The sequence below is a fragment of the Narcine bancroftii genome, chromosome 2 (genome assembly GCF_036971445.1).
Source record: "Narcine bancroftii isolate sNarBan1 chromosome 2, sNarBan1.hap1, whole genome shotgun sequence".
In the NCBI taxonomy this organism is placed as follows: Eukaryota; Metazoa; Chordata; class Chondrichthyes; order Torpediniformes; family Narcinidae; genus Narcine; species Narcine bancroftii.
In genome coordinates, this window is record NC_091470.1 from 52006255 (window position 1) to 52021710 (window position 15456).

Consider the following 15456-nt stretch of genomic DNA (forward strand, 5'->3'; position numbering starts at 1 on the left):
GTGCATGCAAGAACTTTTCAGACAATGCTTCAGGGGGAAGCCAAACTACCAGTCCTCCATCTCGACTTCGTCAAGCTGTCTAACGATGCCTACACACGCAATTGGCGAAGTTCTCTGCAATCGTGGCATCACAATTATCCATGGAACCAAAGCACGGGGTAAGGCACCACAACTTCACTGAGGGGCCCCCACTCCATGCTACAGCATGCCACCTTCCCCCAATAAAATTGCCCTCACCAAATAGGAATTTAAGAAAATGGAGGAGTTGGGAATAGTGCAGTAGTCAGACAGCCCCTGGGCCTCCCCACTGCACATGGTCCCGAAAGTAGGAGGTGATTATAGACACCTCAATGAGGCCACTGGACAGATACTTCCTGTCCCATATCCAAGATTTACTGCCAACTTACAAGGAGCATGGGTGCTTTCAAAGGTTGATTTAATCAGGGGCTATCATAAAATCTCAGTGTGCCCCAAGAACATACCCAAGACTGCCATAATCCGATACTTTTTGGAAGGCAGTCAATTCAAGGTCTTCACAGACCACAATCCACCAACTTTCATTTTCCACAAAGTGTCTGACCTGTGGTCAGCTAGGCAACAGAGGCACCTTTCCTATGTGTTCGAATTCACCATGGACATCCAACACATCGTCGGCGAGAATGACATGGAAGCCAATGTACACTCCATCGAATCTATCCACACCCTATCCCAGGACATAGACGTTTTCCGGGCTGCAGCTGGAGGATGTTGTCATCGCCTCAGGCAACCAGATGCTCCTCTGCAATGTTTCCACCAGCAAACCCTGCCCCATCACCCCAACAGCATGGAGACAGCAGGTCTTCGACACGGTGCACAGCTAGGCGCATTCGTCCATAAGAACTATGATAAAGACGGTGACCAGCAGGTTCCTCTGGCAAGGGTTCTGCAAGTAGGTCAGTCAGTAGGCCAAGACCCGCACACTCTGCCAGGCATCCAAGGTGCAAACTCACACTAAAGCACCTCCCCAGACTTTTGAGCAAGTGCAATGCAGATTCAGCCACGTCCACGTTAACATTGTGGGGTTGCTAACCATTTCCATTGGGGAGAAATACCTCCTCACTATGGTTGACTAGTCAACAAAGTGGCCAGAGGCTGTCCTAATGGCCAACACGACCATGGAGATCTGAATTAGGGTACTAATCAATATCTGAGTGTCTAGGTTCGGAGTCCTGGAGCATCTCACCTCTGACAGGGGAACACTATTTACCTCGGTGCTCTGGGTGGCACTGGCCAAACTGTTGGGAACCCAATTCCACCAAACCACTGCATATCCCTGTAAGCTAACAGGTTGGTGGAGTGGTTCCACAGACACTTTGAAGCAGCCCTGATAGCCTGGCTCAATGGGCCCAACTGGGCTGATGAACTACTTTGGGTACTTCTTGGGATTTGCACCGTGCTGAAAGAGAGCTTTAATGCCTTCGCAGCTGAAATGGCCTGTGGCGGACCCTTGGTAATCCCGGGGGAGTTCTTGGCCGCTGCCAAAGACCCAGAAACCCACACGGTTGCACTGAAATAGCTGAGGGAAAGACTGGGTATCCTAGCCTCTCCACAGCCCCCGCCGCATGGCCAGCCCAAATCTTTCATCCCAAGGACTTGCACACCTGTGAATCTATTTTTGTGCAAAGGGGAGTGCACCAGGCACACCTCCAATGACCATACGAGGGCCAAACAGTCATCAGCCACAATGAGTTGAAATTTGCATTGGACATTGCTGGCAAAGAGGAAACATTCGCCGTCAAATGGCTGAAACCGACCCATGTGGACCTTAGCCAGCCAGTCAAGATTCAGTGCCCGCGATGCAGAGATAGGCCGCCCAAAGTGGCACCAGACACTCCGATCGCCAGTTCTTTGGGGGGGGGGGGAGTGTAGCAGCCTGCAAACCGAGTCGCGACCCAGCTCACAACATAGCTGGATAATATCGCAAGTGTGAGGGCCCCGGAGGGACCAATGGCTGTTGTCCCGTGTGACCTCCCGCATGGTGGAAAGTGGGCAATGGCAGGAACGTTGGCCAATCGGAGGCCAGCACTGTGATGACATAACTCCTGTCGTCAGAGGCAGGGAGTGAATAGAAATAGAGCTGGCAGTGCAATAAATCAGTCTTCGACTTCGACTGTGTGTGTGTTGTTCTAACTTCACATTTCGCGTAGCACGCAGTCTACAAAGAACCATTTTGGGCAACGTTAATGTTTATTTGATAATACTGATTGACTAAGGAAGTTTGCATGTATAAGAGCCTTCAGAAACTATACATCTTAATAGTTATTCCTTCAACAGCTATGTCCAAATCTATGACCTCCACCAGCTGTAAGGGCAAAGGTGACAAAAGCTTGGGAACACCATCACCTGGAAATTGCTCTCCAAGCCACACAGATTCATTGTTAGAGTACATACATGCCATCATATACAATCCAGAGATTATTTTTCCTGTGGGTGGGGCAGAATTACCACTTATTGGTAGTGCAAAAAAAACTGTATTCAACACATGTAAACAAATAAAGAAATGAAAACAAACTGACTGCAATACAGAGAGAAAGAAATCTCGAAAATGAAGAAGTAAGAGTCCTTAAATGAGTCTTTGACAGTTTATTGTTGAGGAGTCTGATGGTTTAGGAGTAGCAACTGTTCTTGAACGTGTTGGTGGGAGCCGTGTGGCATCGATACCTCTTTCCTGATGGTAGAAGCGAGAACAGAGCGTGTGCCGTGTTATGTAGGTTCTTGACGATTGCTACAGTTCTCCGACAGCAGCATTCCCTGTTGATGTTCTTGATGGTAGAGAAGGTTTTGCCTGTGATCACCTGGACTGTGGCCACTACCTTTTGCAGGGCTTTACGTGCATAGGCATTGGTGTCCCCATACTAGATGCAGCTGGTCAGCACACTTTCCACCACACATCTGTAGAAATTTGCCAGGGTTTCAGATTTCATACTAGACTTCCACAAACTCCTGAGGAATTAGAGGCACTGACATCAGTAGCAGATTAACTATCACCCGTGCCTTTAGGCTGAGCTTTAGTAAGGACAACCCCTGGGTGATGCCCTCCTCACATATTCTAAATTTTCTCACTGGGTTTGTACTTGGGTGTGAATATGTATGCTGTACCTGGCAATGACAGGATAGAATTGATGGGCTGGGTGGCAATAGCCCAGTGGAAAGGGGTGCATGAGGAAGGGAGGGGTTGGGCTGGTAGTGGGGTGCCTTGGTACTGGCCGCTGGCAGGGACCTCATTGCCAGGCTTTGACAAAGGGCTGTATTTCGGACAGTTTGTCCGGTCCCTGTTCAGCTCTCTGCTGTGCAACACCCTCTTGGCTTGTACCAGCCAGCTGCCCCACCTTTCAACCATTTACAGTGACCATTGCAAACTCTGGGTACAATTTCCAGAAACTCTTCTGAAATTCATAATTTGTTTTTAAACAGCATGAATAATTAAAGTGATCACTTACTTACTTCACTCCTGTGGCAGTGGCAGAGAGTCCAGTTGTCCAGGATTAATTGAATCAGTTGTCCCCAACTTTTCCGTGGAAGACGCTGGCACTGCAAGAACTGAGCTCTGATGCAGGAATCAGAAAGGACTAGGCCGGTAATGGGATGCCTTGGTGCCAGGCCAGCTGCTGGCGCGGACCTTATTGCTGGGCTCTGACACAGGGCTACATTTGGGGCAGTTTGTCCCTATTCAGCTCTCTGCTGTGCAACACCCGCTGAGCCAGCCATCCTACCTTTCAACATTTAGAGTGACCATTGGAATTTGCAAACTCTGGGTACAATTTCCAAAAACTTAAATTTGCTCACCCTCTCCATACCATCTGGCTTGGAAATATATAATTCCTTCACCATCACTGGGTCAAAATCCTTGTAGTTCTGGAAGGGAGATCACCTTCCACTAATTTACATTCAGTGATTGCTGTAAGCAATTAGCAAAAGGTAATTAAGTGCCTGTTCAGCCTGCAAAGCCCACATCCCTTGACTGAATAAAAGAAAATTAAAATACCATATTCAGTTTATTTAAAGCATGTGAATAAAAATATTAACTTAATCTTAAAAAAAAATCAACAAGATAGCATTGGGTGACATTAAGGTATCAGGGTTTGATCAGTTGAACTGAAATTATTATCACATGTACTCTTCTTCTTTGGCTTGGCTTCGCGGACGAAGATTTATGGAGGGGGTAAAAAGTCCACGTCAGCTGCAGGCTCGTTTGTGGCTGACAAGTCCGATGCGGGACAGGCAGACACGGTTGCAGCGGTTGCAGGGGAAAATTGGTTGGTTGGGGTTGGGTGTTGGGTTTTTCCTCCTTTGCCTTTTGTCAGTGAGGTGGGCTCTGCGGTCTTCTTCAAAGGAGGTTGCTGCCCGCCAAACTGTGAGGCGCCAAGATGCACGGTTTGAGGCGTTATCAGCCCACTGGCGGTGGTCAATGTGGCAGGCACCAAGAGATTTCTTTAGGCAGTCCTTGTACCTTTTCTTTGGTGCACCTCTGTCACGGTGGCCAGTGGAGAGCTCGCCATATAACACGATCTTGGGAAGGCGATGGTCCTCCATTCTGGAGACGTGACCCACCCAGCGCAGCTGGATCTTCAGCAGCGTGGACTCGATGCTGTCGACCTCTGCCATCTCGAGTACTTCGACGTTAGGGATGAAAGCGCTCCAATGGATGTTGAGGATGGAGCGGAGACAACGCTGGTGGAAGCATTCTAGGAGCCGTAGGTGGTGCCGGTAGAGGACCCATGATTCGGACCCATCACATGTACCTAGACACAGTGAAATTTGCGTACTATCCAGGAAAATCAACCAATGCATGAATGAAGACAGGGAATAGCGTTATAATAAAACAAAGGTACAGTAATATAGTATCACGTGACAAAAGTGCAGAGAAGTGAAAAAGTACAGTGAAACAGTACAAGGCATATCATCATTTATGAATGAGAGGTCTACTCAAGGCTGATGTCAGCAGGAAAGAAACTGTCCTTGGATTAGGCGATGCATGTTAAAACTTTCACCTCCAAGGAAGGCACAGACTTTGTAACCTGTTTCAGGATCTCAGTCAACCATTATTAGTCGACAGTCCAATGCAGCACCAAGTCAGTGTGGCACTGATGGAGGACCTGTCCATATAAAGGGCATCAAACTGCAAGCTCAGCTGTCTGCATTGGTAGAATTTAACCGACTGGTTTATTTTTCCAGATCTGGTCATCACTGAGAAGGCCAATATTTATTGCCCATCACTAACTACCTTTATGAATCCCTGAAGCCCTTCCGGTGCAAGTACATACATAGTGCTCTTTGGTGCCAGGTTTCAGGGCGTAAACCAAAAGGACCAGCCACATATTTTCAAGTCAGTTTGGAGGGATAGAGTGGGGCCTTGCTTTGTTGCTGCTGGAGTGGTCCTAGCTGTGGAGGCTGAGGTTTGGGAGTTGCTGACACAGTGGCAGTGGTCCATTCTGTAGAGAGGACAATTACAAATGTGGGATGCCATTGTTCTTCCTGATCTCTTTGTCAACTAAAAAAAGTAAATTAAGTGACTGAACCATACGATCCCATTGCTGATTGTGAGAATGTATTGGGTCTAAATTGGCTGCCTCTATTCTTACACAGATTATACTTTAAATATGCCTCAAAGACTCTGGTGTGCTTTAAAGCCATTCAGAGGTCACGAGTTGTGCTTTGTAATTATAGAATCAACTTGATGAAGTCCTGATTTGCATTCAGTGATTGTTGTAAGATTTATTTTAGATCTTAATAAATTACATTTATATTTTATTGAGCGCTGATACCATTTTAAGCAGTTGAAGTTCAGATCAATGGAGCTGTCTTCCATAACAGGGTTATTAACAATGTGGATCCTGACCTCCAGTTCCCATCAATCAGTTACTTTTCAGAGAAACAGCTGGACGAGAATATTCATCCTTCTAACTAAAGGGGGGAGGCAGCAGGCTCAGAAAAAAACCCTGCAAAACCTGTCACTGCCTCCACCAATTATTAATATCTTTTTTAAAATAAATCAGCATGTATCAAGTGACCAATTTCTTTTCTTTCCTCTTTTTCAATATTTTTCTTAACATTAAAATTTCACATCCAAAAATACAGAGTACATATGCTGAAATTGAAAAAGACACATTACACGAATCATATAATTTCATCCAAGGTACTCCACATTTTAATCAAATTGATTATATTATATAATATTACTTTATTGTAAAATGAAAAATCTAAACCCACTACCAAGAAAGGAGCTGTTTGGCCAAAAAAAAACCCAGAATTCTTATCAGAATGATAAATTATCTCATTAGCCAACATTTCTACCTTCATAAAAAATCAAAGATTATAAAAGTAATTCAAAAAAGGGTCCCCCACGGTGTTTGAAAATTCGAATTCAAATCAGAAATTGAGCATCTGATCTTTTCTAAATTTAAACATATGACGTCAAATAGCCAATGAGCACGATGAGGTGGGGTAACGTCCCTCCATCTGAGCAACACCGCTCGCCTAGCTGTAACAGAAATAAAAGCTAATACACGTAGCTCAGATGTCGTTAACATTATGTCACTCTCTCCAACAATAACAAACAAAGCAGTTAAGGGATTTGGTTTAAAAATAACTTTAACAAGTCCAGAGAAAGTTTGAAATACTTCGATCCAATATTTCTCAAGTCTGACATGTCCAGAACTTATGAATTAATGAAGCAGCTCCATTGTTACATTTATCACAATGAGGAGATGTAGCCCCATAAAAACTAGATAGTTTGACTTTGGACGTGTGAGCCCTGTGGACACATAAAGAGGAGGTATTAACCAATTTAAAAATTACATTCCAAGTTTCTTCAGAGATTAAAAGCTGTAGGTCCTGTTCCCAGGCTTTTAAAATTTTATCTGAGGGTGCCTCTCTTATTCCCGACAGCATATCATAAATGTTAGATATTGAACCATTATGGAAAGATTAAAAATTACATCAATTAAATTCTTATCGGTCCTCTTAGGAAATGTATGTAATTGAGATAGTAAAAAATCTCTAATCCACAAATAATGAAAAAAATGAGAATTTGGTAGACCATATGTAACTGAAAGTTCAAAGGAAGCAAGATTCCCCTCAATAAATAAATCTTTACAACATTTAATTCCCAATCTATACCATTCTTTAAAAGTTACATCAATCATCGATGGTTTAAAGAAATAATTAGAAAAATTAGGACTAGAAAGAGAAAATCTCATTAAACCAAAATGTTTTCTAAATTGTATCCATATCCTCAAAGTATGTTTAACCATCAGATTATTAGTTAATTTATTTAGAGATATAGGAAGTAAGGATTAAAAAAAAGGTTTCAGTGCCAAAATCATATAAGCCATTGAACTGTGTTACACTTAAATAATGAAGTAGCTGCTCGGCTTTCGACTAAGTAGTTTGTTTATATTAATAAAATCAATATAAAGTTTCACAGCAACTGAGTGCAAGTATAACGATGACAGATGTTTGAGGTGGTCGTCAATCCAAATATGAAGGCAAATCAAACGTGAACTTGCATACAAAGTTCATCAATAGCTTCAGTACAGCTGTCCCACCAGGTGGCAACGGATCTCAATCTTCAAATGGAAAAGGTTGAAAAATTGCAGCATACAGCAGAGCATTTCTCATCACAATAATGTTCAATATCTTGCTGCAAATTCAATAAAGTTCCATATTTTCCTCCTGAACCCTGTGTCCTTCCAACATATCAATGCATGGAGAGTCTGCACAAGCCCAATATACATACCATGATGTATATCAAGATGCTCCTTCACTGACTTAGGACAGCAAAATAGCTGAGAAGTCAGATTCATCTTAAAAACTGTCTCTCTGTACAGAGGAGTCCATCTCTGATAGGCCCTCTTTAAAATAATTACATCCCCTCATCCCCTGCACCAGCTTTTGCTAATCAGCAATAATTATCCTTAAAGTCAGGCAATGGCACAAGAAATCTTTTTTTTTAAATTTGATCTTTAAGTTGTTCCTTTACTTCATTCAGATGTTAGCATCTTAGCATTTCACTGGATCTTAAACAAGAGCCCTGCCTGGTCACTTAGTCCATCAAAGATGCATCATGCACCCTTCACTGCAAGCAATTTACAAAAGATTCATCAGAATAAGTGGGATTGTATTCTGACCAAGTTAGAGAGGTAAGGCTTGTGTCAGTTTGAGTATTTCACAATAAGAGGAGACGTGAATGACATTTTCAAGACATAGAAGGATCTTGTCAGGATAGATGCGGAGATGTGTCCTCTTGTGGGAGGACAGAACCAGGGGTCATTAATTAAAAATATGGTTTGCCCATTTAAAACAGATGATGTGATTTGTTTTCTTAGGGTGCTGAGAGTCTTTCAAACTGCCCATCATAAGATCTCATTGAGGCCTTAGCAATCTTCGCTCTTACCCCTTTCACTAACCTGGGACATATTCCATCAGTGCCTGGAGACTTATCCACTTTAGTGCTTTTCAAAAGACCCAAAACCATTTCTGTCTTGATCTCAAAATGCCTTGACACCGTAGCATTCTCTGCAGTATGCTTCCTATCACCGTCCTCCATATCCTTCTCCTTGATAAATAATAATCCAAAGTACTCATTTAGTACCTTGCCCATGTCCTCCAACTTCAGGCATAAATTCCCTTCTTTGTCCTTGAGTGGTCCCACCTTCTACCTAGTCATCCTCTTGTTTTTAATGTAAGTATAAAATGTGTTGTGAAGATTGGAGTGATTTGAGAATGGTACTTCAAAATATTGTCGGGAGTTTAGAAGGTGATGTATCTTAGGTTTTTGCATGACATAATTGACTCTCACATTATCCATCCCACTTAATAACTAAAAATTAACAAAAATGGATAGATTATTGCAACATGTAAAAAAACTTGATTTGTTTCAGAACAGGAGGCTGGTAGTGGTGGACTGGTGTTATTTTGACTGGAAACTTATGACTAGTTCTGCAAGGATCGTTTTTGGGACCTCTGAGATTTATATCATTGACCTGGGTGAAAAGGTTGGTAGGTGAGTTTTTCAATTTGTGAATGACATGAAGAATAGAGGAGCTATGGACAATGTAGAGGCCTATCAAATTATATAAGTTAGCAACTGATATGGTCAGAGAAATGGCAGATGGAGTTTCATTTGAGCAAGTGCCACATGCAATAGGATACATTTTTCAGGTGGTGGGGGCAGTTTAATGGAGATGTGCCGGTAAGATTTCTCCCCCACAGAATGTGGTAGGTACTTCGAAGGGGCTACCATATGTAATGGGTGAATTGTAGTGTTTAAGAAGCTTCAAGATAGACACAAAAATATGCAGGGAACAGAGGGATATGTATCAGGAGCAAGCAGAAAAAGTTTTTAGTTTAAATTGATCATCATGGCTGGCACAGATATGTGGGCTGACAGGCCTGTTCCTGTGCTGCATTGTTCTGATCATTCAATTTCCCACTAACCGCAAAGACAATAAAGAGAAAATGCCTAGGATAACTCTGCAGTTGTGGAAAGAACAGTAAGCATTTCAGGTTAGTGAACCCCCCACTCCATCCCCTGACTTGAGTTTACACTGGAGTTGTTTCAGTCAGGATGAACCAGTCTTCAGGCACCCTACCTCGATGCTGGCAGAGTACACCAGGAAATTCTTCTTCTCAGGAAACCTGAAGCAACAAGTCTCTCCACAGATGCTGCCCAGTTTTGTTGGATTTTAGTTCAGATTTTCAGGATCTGAAGACTTGTTTACCAATCATCAGTTACATGCTATGATTGTAACTGTATTGAAGTCAATTAATCTGTTTCATTTCCAACAGCATTAATGTTAGAGAGTTTGCATGTAAAAAGGCACCATATATGCACAGTTGCAGATATGGAGGCGCACAAATTAAAATAGATTGCATAGAAGATATGAAATGTATCACGAAACAACTAAGTAGCATTAAATTGTATCAACATTTTCATATCAACTTACTGGAAATGATGGATTTTGCAAACCTGTAATTGACTTCTTTTCAGTGTTCCGCATCTTACAAAGAACCTGATCAAAATATTTTATTTTGCATATGCATTCCAGGGTTCAGATGGTATTAACCCCACCATAGAATCCAACATCAAAGAATGGGGTGATTCATCTGCTGGATTCTGAAAAATCTCCAACAAAGTCCTCAGCACTTTATTGGAACACCTTCAAATATTTATCCACCACTCCTGAGTAAACTAAGGCATTTGTTGGGCTTTACGATGACTTAATTTTGCACCAATTGAACCTGTAAAAAGCCACCGCTGTAATTTTCAGACTAATAGTCACCATCTTCTGAAAGTTTTTAAAAAATGTGGCTTGAGGATACAATCTCTCCAATTATGTGGTGGAAATTAATGGTAGCAGTGGAGGATTAACTGCCACTTGGACCCTAGACGGAGCTTTAGTAAAGGGCCCCTCTCTCACCTTAACCCCCTGCCCCCACTCTTCATCCAATGCTGTGACTGTGGTAAAACACAGAAATATTGGAGGAACTCAGCCAGTCTCATAGCGTCCTCAGGAGGTAAAGATAATTTGAAGAAGGGCTAAGGCCCAAGACGTCGGTAATACATCTTTACCTCCTGTGGACACTGCAAGACTGGCTGAGTTACTCCAGCATTGTGAATTTACAACTCAATTTACAAATGCGAGTTCAGTTTCTCCTATGCCACGTTTGTATATTGCATTCAACTCTAACTGCAGACTTTCTTGTTTAACACTTGTAACATTCGGAATGGGTTGCACTATTTGTACTTCATGGTATTAGAATGGAGAGATAATATGGGATTACAAGCTGTGATTTAACTCACGGTCATTTCACTGGCAATAGGAATTTGCTATGAAGAATGTAGTAAATAGCTATCTCAGTTCATTGTTATTTCCTAGGTCTCTGTCTACAACTATGTAAAGTTCAGGGTTCATTCCAGTCCCATTGGAGCACCCTTGAAGAGCGGAGCACAATCTCTAATCTGTCTGACACTGCAAGATTGTGCTCTAGAGTTGTAACCTACTGTGTCCCTCCTGCCCTGCCTGGGCCTCTCAAAATTCTGCACAAATGTTGAATGAAATAGAAAGTGCTAGAAACACCCAATATGCCCGAAAGCACCTATAAAGAGAGGGATGGGGGATGGGGATGGGGGTGGGGGAGGAGGGATGTTTGCTTGGAATTCACCGTCTGCATTTTGATCAAACTCCTGCTTTGATACTTCTCTTTACCAGCAGACACCGCAATTCTACAAAATCCAAGGATTGGTCACTTTCCTGACAAAGGATGCTTCTTCAACTTTCTATCAAAGATTGTCTCTCTTCCTCTTGCCCTTGACCCTGACCCGCTGAGCAGAGAGAGGTCATGTTCCCCCAACTGCATCCCGCTGGGCAGAGAGGTCCCCATCCCCTGTCCTGCTGCGCAGGAAGAAGATGCAATCCCATCCCAGTCCTGTTGGACAGAGAGAGGTCCTCATCCTCTGTCTCACTGGTCAGGGAGAAGTTGCATGCCCCATCCTGCTGGGCAGGGAGAAGTCCCTGTCCCTTAGCCCCATTCTGCTGGGCAGAGAGAGGTCATGTCCCCCGGCCCCATCCCACTGCGCAGGGAGAAATCCCCATCCCCCTCGGCAGAGAGAGGTCCTTTTCCTCTGGGCAGAAAGAGGTCGCATCCCCCATTCCATTGGCCAGGGAGAGGTCACCGACCCCACCCCTAATCATCCTCTATTTTCCCATCAAACTATTAGATTTTTAATGTCTCTCCAAATGATGTGGATGTTAAAAATCTAATAGTTTAGTGGAAAGGTGGAGGATTGCATATGCCGCTGTCACCACAAAATCTTAGCCTTTACCGAGTAGGCGTTGAAGTCTAGGGGTTGGGCCCCCTTACCCTCGGTAATACATCTAGGGTCACAGATGTGCCCCTAGGTTTCAGCCTACTCAGACTAATAGTTAATCTGCCACTGAACGGAAGGGATTCTTCAGAAGCTTTAGTGTTAAAGTGGTATTTTGAGATGATAGAAATCTCACTAAGATAGAATTCCATGTAGCAGTAAAATATATTCACACTTACAATTTTAAACTGCTCATTATTTCAATTCTCCAACCACTTGCCCAAAACATTGCTTTAAAATTCATGACCTCTCTTATTGAAGTTGTATTTAAAAATAAGGGTCATTTTGAGGAAGACACTATGTTGTGTACCGTGGAGAGGATTCTAGATGGTTGCATCACTGCACATTAGGAGGTGCTAACTCTCAGGACAAGAAAAAACTCCAAAGGGATGTTAACTTGGCCTGCAACAACATAGGCACCAGACTTCACTCCATTGAGGACATCTACATGAGCTGGTATCCTCAAAGACCCCCAACACCCAGGCCATGCCCTCTTCATTCTGCTACCATTGGGAAAAAGGTACAGGACCCTAAAGACAAGTACTCAACAGCACAAGGTTAGCTTCTTCCCCACTGCCATCAGATTCTGAATGATCAATGAACCAAAGACACGACCTTACTTTTTGTGCATTTTTAAAATTTATTGTTGTAAGGTGGTTTATACAAATGTTTGCACTGTGATACTGCTCCAAGACAATGAATTTTGTGAGTTCTTCATGACAATAAATTCTGATTCTAAAAGAGCATGCAAATTGAGTGTCTATTCCACAAAATGAGAATCTGGGATTATATATATATTTTTCTGAATATTAATTTTTTGTTTTTTCCATAAATATACATTTCAAGATTTTCCATTTTCATAATATTTAGATGTATATATATATATATAAAAAACATTTTCTGACAAAACATATCATCCCCTCCCCTCCACCCCCTTCATAGTATAAATCTGTACACCGTTAGGGCTCCCAGTTGGGTTTAAAAAAAGTGAAGTCTTCACTGGGGAGGTCACATATTTTTTTTACAGTAGTACTTTCTATTTCTTTATATTTGGGCCCCTATATAATCCAAATATGATTGCCATGTTTTTATAAATACACCATATTTGTTCTTTACATTTTATGTAATTTTTTCCATAGATATTCAACTGTTCATCTCTGTCTTCCATTGTGCTATCTGTAGAGGAGTTGTACTTCCAAGTAATCACAACATATTTCTTATCCACAGCTAAAGCTATTTTAACAAATGAAATTTGGAATTTAGTTGGTTTATTAATTACTTCAAAAGATAAATCTCCGGGTTGTCTGCGATGGCCACCCGTTATCCTTGTTAGTATTTCAGTAAGATCCTGCCAGAAAGGACTCACCTTCACACACGACCACGTAGCTTGTACAAATGTTCCAATTTCTATTCCAAATCTCCGATATTTCTGATTTTGATCTATGTTGTTTCTGTGGTGTGAGGTATAATTGGTGTAGAAAATTATATTGTACTAATATGTATAATATTTATAATTGATGGCATGCTATCCAAACACCAGTCGACCAGTATTTTTCCATTATTGCAACTCCTAAATCCGACTCCTATCTCTCTCTCAGTCTCTGTAAACCTGGTTTTGCACTTTCATTTTGGAGAGCAAAGTATATCTTCTTTCTTTGGCTTGGCTTCGCGGACGAAGATTTATGGAGGGGGTAAAAAGTCCACGTCAGCTGCAGGCTCGTTTGTGGCTGACAAGTCCGATGCGGGACAGGCAGACACGATTGCAGCGGTTGCAGGGGAAAATTGGTGGGTTGGGGTTGGGTGTTGGGTTTTTCCTCCTTTGCCTTTTGTCAGTGAGGTAGGCTCTGCGGTCTTCTTCAAAGGAGGTTGCTGCCCGCCAAACTGTGAGGCGCCAAGATGCACGGTTTGAGGCGATATCAGCCCACTGGCGGTGGTCAATGTGGCAGGCACCAAGAGATTTCTTAAGGCAGTCCTTGTACCTTTTCTTTGGTGCACCTCTGTCACAGTGGCCAGTGGAGAGCTCGCCATATAACACGATCTTGGGAAGGCGATGGTCCTCCATTCTGGAGACGTGACCCATCCAGCGCAGCTGGATCTTCAGCAGCGTGGACTCGATGCTGTCGACCTCTGCCTTCTCGAGTACTTCGACGTTAGGGATGTAAGCGCTCCAATGGATGTTGAGGATGGAGCGGAGACAACGCTGGTGGAAGCGTTCTAGGAGCCGTAGGTGGTGCCGGTAGAGGACCCATGATTCGGAGCCGAACAGGAGTGTGGGTATGACAACGGCTCTGTATACGCTTATCTTTGTGAGGTTTTTCAGTTGGTTGTTTTTCCAGACTCTTTTGTGTAGTCTTCCAAAGGCGCTATTTGCCTTGGCGAGTCTGTTGTCTATCTCATTGTCGATCCTTGCATCTGATGAAATGGTGCAGCCGAGATAGGTAAACTGGTTGACCGTTTTGAGTTTTGTGTGCCCGATGGAGATGTGGGGGGGCTGGTAATCATGGTGGGGAGCTGGCTGATGGAGGACCTCAGTTTTCTTCAGGCTGACTTATGATTTATATCATAGATATAAATTTAGGTGTGTTCTCCAGCCATATCGTTTGATCCATCTTACTAATTTCAGGTGGGGCCAAGTTTTGTTCCTATCTTTCTCTTAAGAACAATCTTAACTGGAGAAAGCAAAAGAATGTTCCATTAGCTACTCCATACTTATTTCTTAATTGTTCAAAAGACGTGAGATCCTTCCATATAGCAATCATCAACATATCTTATTCCTTTGAAATACCATGAATTCAATTTTTTTTTACCCAGGTTCATGGGCAGTAGTACATTTTTACATACTGGTGTCCTCAGTGATATAACTGTTTCCTCCCCCCCCCCCCCACCTCCCCCCCAATACATTCATTTATTTCTTGCCATAATCTATCATTAGTATTAATATAGGATTATCAATTTTTTTTGTTATTGACAACATCCCACTTAAAAATAAAGTCCTTCATTGTCTCCTCTTTTATTGAATTCAGTTCCATTTGAATCCTCAAGGGGGACTGTTTTCTTCAAAGCAAGATTATATAAATTTTGCTTGTGCCAATAGATAATACTTCTTAAAATCTGGAAGTCTAAGTCCTCTCAGTTTATACTCTCATATTAACTTTTCCACTGCAATTCTTAGTACTTTGTTATCCCATAGGAATTGTCTTATACAATTATGTAATAATTAAAATAAATTTTTAGTTAGAGACCAGTGTCCTCAATGTCCACCGTACCAATCTTTCTTCATAGTTTTTCAGGCACACCAATATCTGCTTAAATCTCTTCTCCACTCACATCTTTCCTGCAAAGTGGTGACCAGAATTGCATCTTGGCACTCATGTTGTTGTCCATCTAGTGTTGCATAATTTCTAGCATAACCTCTCTGATGTTACATTCTTTGATTCAACATCACACAATGTCTTTTCACCAACCTTATTCACATATCAGGCTACCACTGACATTCTCTCCAAGGTTTGATGGTTCCTTCACACTAGTCATTACTGAACTATTTATTT

The 15456-nt window shown here is 42.5% G+C and overlaps 1 protein-coding gene across 7 annotated transcripts in view; it reads right to left on the reverse strand.

The window, feature by feature from the left end:
• Nucleotides 1-15456, reverse strand: part of stxbp6 (syntaxin binding protein 6 (amisyn)) — a 314531-nt gene that overhangs the window by 41503 nt on the left and 257572 nt on the right. The window contains exon 5 of one of the 7 annotated variants that reach the window (XM_069916682.1): nucleotides 6234-6793. The exons of the other annotated variants lie outside the window; for them this stretch is intronic. Within the exon in view, the coding sequence (XP_069772783.1) occupies nucleotides 6705-6793 (89 nt within the window). The 3' untranslated portion in view covers nucleotides 6234-6704. Of the gene's footprint in view, nucleotides 1-6233; nucleotides 6794-15456 lie in introns of those variants that run through there. 7 annotated transcript variants of the gene reach the window in all.